Source organism: Ptychodera flava, assembly GCF_041260155.1.
Source record: "Ptychodera flava strain L36383 chromosome 23 unlocalized genomic scaffold, AS_Pfla_20210202 Scaffold_24__1_contigs__length_23054250_pilon, whole genome shotgun sequence".
Classification (NCBI taxonomy): Eukaryota; Metazoa; Hemichordata; class Enteropneusta; family Ptychoderidae; genus Ptychodera; species Ptychodera flava.
This window is the reverse complement of record NW_027248278.1, coordinates 10,022,967-10,035,083: the sequence shown is the minus strand read 5'-3', so window position 1 is coordinate 10,035,083 and position 12,117 is coordinate 10,022,967. Positions and strand designations below refer to the sequence as shown.

The 12,117-nt window shown below is 37.7% G+C and overlaps 1 protein-coding gene across 1 annotated transcript; it reads left to right on the top strand.

Annotated features, from left to right (window-relative positions):
- Nucleotides 1-3,679: 3,679 nt before the first annotated feature.
- On the top strand, nucleotides 3,680-9,776 carry LOC139124544 (zinc finger protein 333-like). Its single transcript, XM_070690682.1, has 3 exons — nucleotides 3,680-3,975; nucleotides 5,295-5,417; nucleotides 5,824-9,776. The coding sequence occupies exons 1-3, from the start codon at nucleotides 3,801-3,803 to the stop codon at nucleotides 7,143-7,145; spliced, it is 1,620 nt and encodes a 539-aa protein (XP_070546783.1). The 5' UTR covers nucleotides 3,680-3,800; the 3' UTR covers nucleotides 7,146-9,776.
- Nucleotides 9,777-12,117: the final 2,341 nt, after the last annotated feature.

Below are 12,117 nucleotides of genomic sequence, written 5' to 3'. Positions count from 1 at the left end.
TATCTTGTGTTAAAAGCACGAATACTGGCAAAGAGACATTGGACTTCCTCATGTCTTTAGGAAATGTTAGCGCTGTGCAAGAGAAAGAGTGAGTCAGATTTCCCACATGATTATGTGACAATTATTGTTAGTCTGCTATGATCTTTTTTCTCGATACATTCCTGGAGGGGTCCAGACACTTCGTAGCAATTCACCCCACACTACTTCGTCCCTAACCATTTCATACCAAAACCACCTCGTCCCAAGTACTACCTCGTCCAATGCCACTTCGCCCAAGTACCATCTCGTACTAAAACCACTTCGCAAAAAGTATCGAACCATCATAATACTACCAACTGATCCTTAAAAACGATGCTACGATGTATCATCACTGGTTTTACCTGCAACTTGGAAGCATTAATGTGTTGTCAGGATTTATTCTTACTTGAAACCGTGGTAACTGAAAGAACGAAAAAAGCAAACTACTAAATGCTACAACTCAGGGGCCGTGCGCGGAATTGCAAGATGTCATTTTCTCGAAATGTGCACATTTTCAGGATTTCAGTCCCGGGATGATAGAAAGGTGATGATGAAAACTTCGATGCATGGCAGTGGTGGTTATTTTCAGCTTAAAGCCCCCACTCAATTATCAGATTTATCTAATATAAATATTAGTTATTTGATAAAATATTCAATGGAAAACAAAAGAATGACAAACTGTTAATGGGCTATTGACACATTTGCTAATGCGAGAACCTGGGATTGAGAAGGGTGCCGGTTGGCGATTTTTGGCGAACTGGTGTTGTTTTAGGGGCGAAATTATTTGGAGCACGGTCCCTCCACAACTGTGTTTGGAGCGACGTGACTTTTGAGCATTCTCGCAGGCCAGAGCAAAGGGTCCTCAGGCTCCGATGATGATGATGTTGTTGTTTTTATTATTGTTGTTGTTGTTGTTGATAGTATTTGCAGAAAGAACAAAGTATGCGCTGCGAAATTCAATACAGCCTAACTATACATGTGCGTTGCAGCCTAACTATACTATGCGTTGCAAATTCAATACAGCCTAACTATACATGTGCGTTGTTGCCTAACTATACATGTGCGTTGCAAATTCAATACAGCCTAACATTACCCAAGGGTTGTCACTTCATTGCCACACACTTTTTTTCAATCGCCAAAAATGCACCTAGCAAGCATCGAAATCGGTAAAATTCGACGTAGGGTCAAAGCACATTAGTCCTTCTCAATCATACTCAGACATTTTTACTTCTTGCCGATGAAAAGTCGACAAATCGGCAGGTTTTTCAATGCATCTAGTCGTCTCTTGATTCCAGATTTATAAAAGGCCCCGCGAAAGATCTAGTCACGTGGGCGCATTTCAAATCGAACCAATAGCAGAGCTGGATGGGCCCAGCGTGAAAACCCGGCAGTAACGTAAGTTTCTTATGTCTTTTGAAGACTATGGGTGACACTGTCTGCGTTCGTCTGCTTATGAAATTCTGGTAACTTTAACAGTTCCAGTTCACCATAGCAAGAGAACGTTCTTTCCAAAGACGTGAGAAACTTACGTTACTGCCGGGTTTTCACGTCGGGCCCATTCGTTCAGTACGTGAACTATGATATAGCAGAGCTGGATGGGCCCAGCGTGAAAACCCGGCAGTAACGTAAGTTTCTTATGTCTTTTGAAGACTATGGGTGACACTGTCTGCGTTCGTCTGCTTATGAAATTCTGGTAACTTTAACAGTTCCAGTTCACCCATAGCAAGAGAACGTTCTTTCCAAAGACGTGAGAAACTTACGTTACTGCCGGGTTTTCACGTCGGGCCCATTCGTTCAGTACGTGCTCTGCTATTGGTTCAATTGAAATGCACCCACGTGACTAAATCTGGAATCAAGAGACGACTAGATGCATTGAAAAACCTGCCGATTTGTCGACTTTTCATCGGCAAGAAGTAAAAATGTCTGAGTATGATTGAGAAGGACTAATGTGCTTTGACCCTACGTCGAATTTTACCGATTTCGATGCTTGCTAGGTGCATTTTTGGCGATTGAAAAAAAGTGTGTGGCAATGAAGTGACAACCCTTGGGTAATGTTAGGCTGTATTGAATTTGCAACGCACATGTATAGTTAGGCAACAACGCACATGTATAGTTAGGCTGTATTGAATTTGCAACGCATAGTATAGTTAGGCTGCAACGCACATGTATAGTTAGGCTGTATTGAATTTCGCAGCGCATACTTTGTTCTTTTCTGCAAATACTATCAACAACAACAACAACAATAATAAAAACAACAACATCATCATCATCGGAGCCTGAGGACCCTTTGGCCAGAGCAATAATTTCCGCTCCGCTGACCTACGCAAAATCAATCATTTTCGGCGTTGGGTGATAAGACTCGCCGAAGAGGGCGTGGTGTACGACGATGCTTTTGAGACGCGCGAAGAGGTTTTGGTACGAGGTTGTTTTGGTACGAAGTGATTTTGGTGCGAAATGGTATGAGACGAGATAGTATAGTACGAAGTGGTTTTGTTACGAAGTGTCTGGGACCCAGCTATCACTGGATCATCTTCTTTTCTTTTTCTTCACCTGCTGACGATGTTTTTTTTTTCCAAAAATCATCCATCCCCCACCCCAGAAATCAAATGGTTATGTACACATGGCATTTCATGTTGTTGGTAGTCATATCTACAATCAACTTACTACTCGTGAATAAATTTTACTTTCCTTTAAAATTTGTTAGCATTTTTCTATCGAAGACAGCGACAAGATATTCAGTGTCATCAAATTTATACAAAAATGGATCGCCCACGAAATTATCATCAATTAATATAAATTTTGCCCACGTCAAACATTTGTGGCTTGTTTTTTTCTGTTAACTCATCAATGATTTTAATACCATACCTGGTATTTTAATACTAAACAATTCAGATAAACAAAACAGGCTGCAATAACAAACTATTTATTGAAAACGATATCAAAATTATTGCTATATACATGATGAGAACTTGGAAAGCTTGAAAACTTAGCATAATTATACATAAATGGGACAATTATGACATTAACATCTAATTACATATCAAAAACCTAAGACTACAACAAGAATATTGTGTAAACATTTGTAAATTGATGTTAGCAGATGTGATGTGATTGTTAGCAAACACACACATACACATATGTGTGTGTGTGTATATATATATATATATATATATATATATATATATATATATATATATATATATATATATCTTTTTGTTTAATTATGACAAATGTATTAATTTCAACCATTATTTACTCACATAATTAACTTCTCTGTAAGCTTTTATTTGTGGTAATGATATAAATAATAATAACAATAATATATATATATATATATATATATATATATATATATATATATATATATATATATATATATATAATATATATATATATATATATATATATATATATATAATATATTTAGCAATCATATTCCATTTCAAATACCACTAGATAAATGTGCGCCTTTTTTTCTGACAAACTGCTATAATTTCCTGTGGAAATGCTTGATTTACATAATAAGACATACTCAATTGCTATGCAATAAACGATAAATGTAGCTAGCAAATGTGTAACTGACCGGTTTGAATCCCTTTAGAAATTGCGAAAATTCGTCTAGATTTCATTTTTGTCGAAACCGAAAATGAATCTAAAACTAAGTCTGAGGTTAACAACGTAAACAATATTTGAGCGATACTGCAGTGCTGTGCAGTCCTCTGTGTGCTAAAATATCCATCAATTTTACTGCCAACGAACAGTTGAACCAAACGTGACATCCGATGGATATGCAAATTGGTTTGAATGTCCCTCTCTTGAAGACCATCAAGGTTGAATTTGCAGAAAATGGTGACCGTGTGAGGTCGCAAGCGTATAACTCAACGTCGACCCCAGTTGAACATCATCAGGAAACGCATACCAGGGCGCAGTCAACAACAGCGTCCGCGTCTCCACAAGGTAAGGGAGAACCATTTCATTTCTGTGAGGATCGGGGATGTCGGCAAGTGAAGGAGAAGAAAATGTGAACCTATAATGGCCCGAATTAAAAAATATAGACTGTCAAAAGAAAATATGCTGCAACAGTGAGGGAAAAAAATGGTGCCAAAATATTTCTTATCCACCCCTCAGAAATCATACAGTTCTCCCTTATAATCATGGAAGCAGACGCTTGACCTCCATGGTCGTCTTTATGTAAACAACTTTGTCTACAAGTTGAAATGACAACGAGTCATTTTACAGTCAAAGGCAATGCTTCCTAAATCGTGACATTCTATATGATATTATTGAAAGGGCGAGTGGCTTTCCGCTTTGCATGTTTTGTTTTATTTTCTACATTTTCTCTATGAAAAATGCCTTTTCTCACTTCTACGCAATGATGATGAAATATGCAGCGTGGAGGGACCCTGTAAATTTAGCCGTGGCTGCAAACACACGCACATTTGAAGTGTTACATCAGGACATCCAGCTCTCAGCACTGATACAGGATTTGCTTGTAACAGGATGAATACCAAGTATTCAGCCATGATCATGGTAGTGAATTACAAGACACTTTTTTCAAAAATAACCAAAACAATGGACAGTGGATAACAGATATTAGTATAAGATCAGATATGATCCCGGGTCACTGAGGTCAAAAGTGTCAGCCTCAAACTACCAGTATCAGCAGATGTGAATCGTCAGGACTCCACTGTAATCTCATAGTCTTTCTTTTTGACAGTCCATGGTCTGATAAGCCATGGAGTCCTGCAGCCCAGGAGATTGATGAAAGGGAGTGGGCGTGGCCATGGAATAGCTCTGTGTAGCAGGGCCGTGTTACTGGCTATAGGCTATAGGTGGGAGGCCTATAGCCGGTACACACAGCCCTGCTATGCAGAGCGTTTATGGGTATATACAAATGAATCTTGCTTGCATCTCCATGGTGTGACTCAAGGATATGATCTATTTTCAGGTGTATTCTACATGTGTGATTTGCGTAGCCCAATGAAGGACTGCATGTGCACAAACTACACCTTTCTACTGCAGTCCATAGACTCTCGAGAAAAACTCGAGAGTCTATGTGCAGTCTCAATATGGAGGCACATGATGATGTATGGCAAATACACTCAGGGATCAAACATCACAGAGTATCACAGTATGGCAAATACACTCACAGGGATCAAACATCACAGAGTATCACGGCCATTTCATTCATACTGCATACTTTGTATTTGTTTGCAAGCACCAAACACACACAACTGACAGCTGATCAAATTGGGTCTTTTTGATTTCGTTTGCAGATTGTTGTTGTATTTGGGATGAAGTTGTCAGAATGAACAAAGAAGTGCATCTTGGGAACTGTCTGGAGAGTGTGACCACAGGATTGTTACACCGTTTAAAAAACAACAGTTTGACAAACCAAGGTAATAATCTTGTTATAATCTTGTCAATGATGATGTAACACTGACTTTCACCAATATATTCTGGTTCTTTCATATCATATTCATACAACAGGTAGATTGATGAAATGTAGTCCAATCAGTAAAAAGCAGTAATGAGCTAAAACGGTACATTTTTTCACTGACTTGGTATGTGATAGCAGGTTTGATAGTCTGTAAAATCATAATTACATCATCCATGTTTTCAGGTGCCTTCAAATGTTCAAGTCTTTACTAAAATACAAATTTGTGACATTGGTATTAACCAATATGATCTGATGGTGAAATATGACTTTGGCGGGATTTTAAATAGGGCTTTGTCCACATCCAAGTTCTTGAAATTTGTACATTCATTTTGGCAACAGATTAACAGAATTTTTTTATTTCTCAGAAAAATCATCAATCATTAACTTCCTGTGTGACAGTGGAGCCCTGCAGATGCACATAACAACATCAGTGTTCACAGAAAATGACAGTGGAAGAAAAAGAGAGCGTGAAAACAGAACTGTTGGAAGAGTTGAAAAGCAGTCTGGTGTTGGTATGGCTCTAAGTTCACAAAGTTCTGATGAAATGTCCGGAGAAAGGGAGATGTCTACAAGGAGAACTGATGAAGATTTTCCAGAAGAAGAAATGAGTACAACAGCTGACAATGAACCAGATGTCAGGGTGAAGCTAGAAAAACATGAATGGATTGTTGAAGATGGCAACTACGTCGTTCAAAAAGAAGTGTGTGACTCTGAGCATTTTCAAAGCATTGCAGAAAGTACTTCAAGACAGCATCTCTCTCTCCAAGCAACAGATTATAACCCTGGATATGCAAATAGGAAACCTATCTCGCAAACAGAATCAAGATTGCATCCACACAGACAAACTCCGAAATCTCATAGGGTACAAGGTCTAGTGAATTCTGGAAATACACATCACCAAGTGTCGTCTCTATCTGATCAACCGGTACAACAAAACAAATTAGGTGATGTTATTCTCATCGATGAAATTGAGAGTGATACTGCTGATGACACAAGAGACTTGTTTCAACCACAACAGATGAGCCATAACGGTGAAAACAGTGCCTTTTACGAGATACAAGAGACAAATGCCTTATCAATACCTAACAAAATGCAGGATTACATCACTTCCGTAAAGATGACCACTCCACCAGCTGTCAAAACAGGTGCTTTTTCTCTGCCTGTTGGTTTAGAGTGTGCGTCTGGTAACGCCTATTTGGCATCTACTTCAATTATAGCGCCATCGTCAGCATCTCCACCGGGTACTAGTCAGAATCTTATATGCAGATTTTGTGGGAAGCAAACAAAGAGTGTCACAGAACTGAGAAACCACCTTTCATCTCACTTTCAAACTCTCCGTGGCACCTCTGGTATGCAGCGGAATGCCGCAGATGTACAGAGGGCTCCTGTTAGACCTCGTATTCTTGGCAAAGACAAAAGTATTCGACCATACCCGTGCAAGTACTGCGGCAAGAGATTTAAACGCTCCATGCATCTCAAGAACCACATCACGACTCACACAGGAGAAAGGCCCTACAAGTGTGGACTATGCGGCAAGCGGTTTAGTCGCCGGGATGTATGCAGAACCCATATGAGAACCCATGGAGAAAAACCACATGGTTGTCACTTTTGTCAGAAAAGCTTCCCCTGCAGTAGATGTTCAAAACAGCGTCATTTGATACTTCATGACCAACTGAGTACAGACTAACTGCTGATCCAAGTATACACTATAAAACACATTCTAGCTAGCATCTTTTTTTAGAGAATTCTGCTCAGTCTGTCATTTTGCCGCCAATTAAACTTTTGCTATATTTACTTTAGTTAGGGTGTCTCGTTAGCTAAATTAAAAACCTACTGGTGGCAATGAAAATCTGAAAATGCTAAAATCAACAGGCAGCTATTTCAAAGTGTACAACAATACTTCTCACAATGATAAACTCTGACCGTTATCTTTTATTCAGATATGGCCATCCTCAAAACTATACTATTTCCTGCAAAAGGGTATCCATCACATTTCACATTCCATTCTCCATTCAGTTCCGAAGTCCATATTTTCAGCTCTGTCCTCCATCTGTTTAGTGCCACCAACGTTGATAATGTCATCTTAATGAGAAGGCTGATGTCTGAAACGCCAGACTTTCAGACATTGAGTAAGGTTTTCCTGTCAAGACTCAGAAAATCACCCTGAACATAGGGCATCAGGGCATTAATTTCTTATATCTAATCTACAATTCTTAAGGTACCCCTGATTCTAGACAATATATTTATTATGCCACCACTTGCCAAGATGGAAGGTGATAACAAATGATGCTGAGCGATAATTTAGTGCATAGAAGGATACTTTTACTCATAGGTAAAATCAGAAGAGCATTGCAAGCTTAAGAATATATACTAGTGCAATATATATCAAGATTTGATTTAAAAAGCTACAGAATATATATTAGTGCAATTCCTATCAAGATTTGAAAAAAAATCTGGACATAATGCTAGCATTTGATTTAAGCAAGTAAGGGCGAAAAATATGGCATCTTTGTTAGGCAGCATTAGATGTTGCACTTTCCAAGCCAAGTCTATTGCGCCGACACTGTTTGCCCTGTAGCTCATTTCTCCCTACGTATGTAGGCTGTCTAAAGCTACATAGGGTAGAGAGAACTGACAGCCATGATCAATCATACAACTTTTGTAACTCGACCATCAGTAGGCTATGAACCAGATGAAATGATATTGAGTAGTGGTAGATTGAAATTTAGGATATGAAATCCTGAATAATGTACTGTCTTGTGTGACATGGGTACCCTCAGCACCAACTGTACTTCTTGAAAGATGGTTAATTTTGTATTACTTCAATTCAATTTTTAGCTCCAATTTGCCATACATATATGGCAACTGGGAGATTATATGGTGGAAAAATGTCTGTATGTAATATGTCTGTCTGTTAGTCTGTATGTATGTAGATGGTTAACTCTATTAATTCAATGTTTAGCTCCCATTTGCCATACATATATGGCTACCAGAAGCCAAGTTATATGGTGGAAACATGTCTGTCTGTCAGTCCATCCAGATCAAAAACTTGTGAACCACTGCGCATGTCAAGCTGATTTTTGGCGCAGTGATGCTCTATGTATGTAGATGTGCTGTTGTTCAAATGAACCTGTTGGGCTAATGTGCAGTAGCTCAGAAGCTGTTATCCAATTGGTTTGGTGAATCTTACCATTATCATTGAATTATACTCAATAGACTCCCTAAGTTGCAGTGAATAGTGACAATCGGCCAATTAGATTTAATCATCCGTGCCAGATGCATATCAGCAGAACCTGTCAGGCTGTCAGTGTCATAAATATGCAAAGAGGTAGTAAAAAAAAGGTGAAAATGGTCAAAAATCAAGAACTTTAGGTACCTTAGGCCATGCATGCTTATATGTATTGTTTTGATACCAATATTGGCTTTTTCTATTGTTAATGAATTTTTTCACTATTTTTGTCATTTTTGTCAAAAAATTATTCTCTGAAACCAGTGTATATATGTATATATGAATGTATGTCCACAGCAGTCAGTCAGTCTGTTTGTGTGTATGTATAAATGTATTTAAGTATATCCACAGCAAGAACTTGAGAACAGCTGCAAGGGTCAAGCCGAATTTTGGTAAAGTGATGTTGCACATGATGTAGGTGTGGTGTTCTTCAAAAGAACATGTCAGCATCATAAAAATTCAAATGAGGTACAAAAAAGTTGAAAATCAAGAACTCGGGAACTACTTATCTGGTAAATGTCATACTTTAGGCCATGCACTTTGACTTGTATTGATTTGGTGCCAATATTGGTTATCTCCTATTTCTAATGAATTTTTTCTTTATTTTTACCATTTTTGTCAAAAAATCTTTTGTGAAACCAATGGTCCAATTGCTTTAAAATTTGGTTTACAAGTTCCTAGGAATGACCAAAATAGGATTACCAAAATAGGATTCATTGAAATGGTGAAATTTGTGTATTTGTGGCAATTTTTGTGTGAATGTAATTATGAGGTGAAGCATTGCATATCTGCTGGGATATAAGAAATGCAATGTTATGTGTGTGCTAGTACTAAGTATTTCCATAAAATGGGAGCACAGTGTCACTACATTATTTTCCTAATCCATAAACTTTATTGTCAGTTTAATGGAACAATACTACTGTTATGTAACAAGGATAAAACTGGATTGAGTTTCCCGTTATCACATCCTATTTCAGCTGGTCTCTAAATGTTACTTTGAGATGAAAGTCAGTGAGATTTTACAGAACACAGTGAAATATGACAATCCTATTAACCTTTCATAATAAAACATTTATTATAATAATTAAATTTGTGCAATGTTTGATGTTTTGTACATAATCTGAATGTAGTTCTGGACTCTTGATGAAATCAGATTGTGGTGGGTACATAAGGAAGCAAAATGCAATGCATGGACCATTGTTTCCCAAGCCTTCACTTGTATCTCCAGATCTATTGTGAAGGCAACATGTTTGATCACCAGAAAAACTGGACCTGGTCTGCCAAATTTCAAATAGGCTTGTTTGAAATAGAAGAGACACAAGAGAAACTGTTGCAAATGATTTTCTAAATTCACTGACTTGAAGAAACTCTACCCTGCATCTCACACAGTCCATGACGATCAGTGATACAATGGGTTTGCACCAAACCATGGTGGTGAAAGAGTTCAATTCAGGGACTTTGATTCCCATTGTTGCAATGGGCAGTTGTCAGTCATCAGCGAGATGGTATTCTCCTTCACACTTGCTTATCTTGAAAGATGTTGAAAAAAAATCAATGATTTGCTGAGAGAGGCAGCAGAGGTTTAACTGACAAATGATGACATCTCAAAAGATGATGTGGTATATACCTCAAGAACATTACATTCACCTTACGGGCTTGTCTATGAATTTTGAGTATTGTGAACAGATAAAAAAAATACCGCCAATGGCACTGGGACATAATGACCACCTAGGCCCTAGTATTGTCAGCATTTATCAACAACCCCTCACTGTGAATTAGATAGACCATGAAGTCAATGTGCAACATATAGCTGAAAGACTATTTTTCACATTGCGATTTTAAGACCATTTTTGTGAGAAAGGGGACATGTATATGTATATGGAGAAACAAGCAGAAGACATATTTGTAAATGGTTTGTTGAGTGACAATCATGTATGCATCTCTTGAAAAATTTTTGGGTTATAAGGTATAACAGTAGTGTAAGAATAATGAGGTTTGAATAAGTGTAGTAAAGCTAAGTTGACAGTAATTAAGATTACAAAATTATACACTAAGCTAAGGAAACCAGAATGAAATAAATAGGAATAAACTGAATTACTGCTAAAAGGTTGGTAGAAAGCCACCACAGGAATTGGTCCATACCATGGTGTTGGAAACGTAAAGCCAATCTTGCCTGCCACCCTTATTACAAAAAGGTCTATAAATATTAGTCAATTTAAGGGGGCAAGATGATCAAGTAGGGCAGCAAAGTCATGGTCATCTTTTTGTCTAATACCTTGTGTAAGTTCATGAACTTTACATAAATCTTGCTATAGATTTGTTGCTAATGGGCAATAACTGTGTTTCAGATCATTTGAGAGCAATCCATCCATGACAGGTTTAAATTGTAATATAGCTTCTATTTAAAGGAGAGAAACTTCTCAAATAATTTTGTTCCCTGTAATTTCCTGTGAGAACACACAGACAGATGCTCAGGACAGATGCTGGTGCAAGCTTGATAACTAACCTAAAACTTGTAACTTCAATGTGAATGTCAAAGTCTGTATATTGACTCAAGGATGTTTACTTGATTGAAGTGATCAGATGTGAGATAATGTTGGGACACAACAATAGAAATCTTCAGGGCTTTTGTCGTCTCAGGCTGTTGTCATGGAACACAAAAAATGTTCCGGTGTAGCATGGGTCAGTCCACTTTCAAAGCATCACCATTATCAATGACAAATGAACTGAAGTCACAAACAAATCTTATTTCCATGCAAACAGACCATGTTTGAACGACACTACAAATCTCTCCCACTATATCATGTACATGTGCGTATAAATAGGTCAAGTATATAGGTCATAGGTCAAATGCCAAGGGTCATCTCAAATTAGAATCTAAAATATGAAATGTTTTTTTTATCACTTTTGTTGCCCAAAAGAGCTTAGAAATCTCTGATACTTCGAATCACCAGTCCTGCATATTTTTAACATTTATCAAAACCACATTTCTGTTCCACAACTCATAGAAGTCCAAAATGCAGGATTAGTGTACCTTCCAAACTGCTACACCGTTTAACTCCATTTTTAGGAATCGGAACCTTGAACACAATCTGAACATCTGAACCAAATATCAACACAGTCTATTCAGTGGTTTTTGACTTTTTGTTGTTTATGGAAAATTTTCAATGGACGACGTCAACCAAAGCCCATCACAATAACATGGTGACCTTCAGTCATTACGTTAAAAATGCCCCAGATGACAACATGGAATTGTACTACAGTTAATATGGGGCCACTATACTTTGGTCTTGCTGATGAGGCTGAAAAAATAGCATTGTCCACTGATATTTACTGAATCCTGGAACAAGGACTTCTGCTATGTTCCTAATGAAATTATAAAATTATTCAATGTCGTTCTGGGGAGTATAAAATTCAAATGTTTTGAAAG

What these genes read in the sequence shown, in the direction of transcription:
- LOC139124544 (XM_070690682.1), top strand. Translation starts at nt 3,801, where the DNA reads ATGGATATGCAAATTGGTTTGAATGTCCCTCTCTTGAAGACCATCAAG. An exon ending in AGCGTCCGCGTCTCCACAAG is followed by an intron (nt 3,976 to 5,294) that starts GTAAGGGAGAAC and finishes TTTCGTTTGCAG; the next exon opens with ATTGTTGTTGTATTTGGGAT. An exon ending in CAACAGTTTGACAAACCAAG is followed by an intron (nt 5,418 to 5,823) that starts GTAATAATCTTG and finishes TTTATTTCTCAG; the next exon opens with AAAAATCATCAATCATTAAC.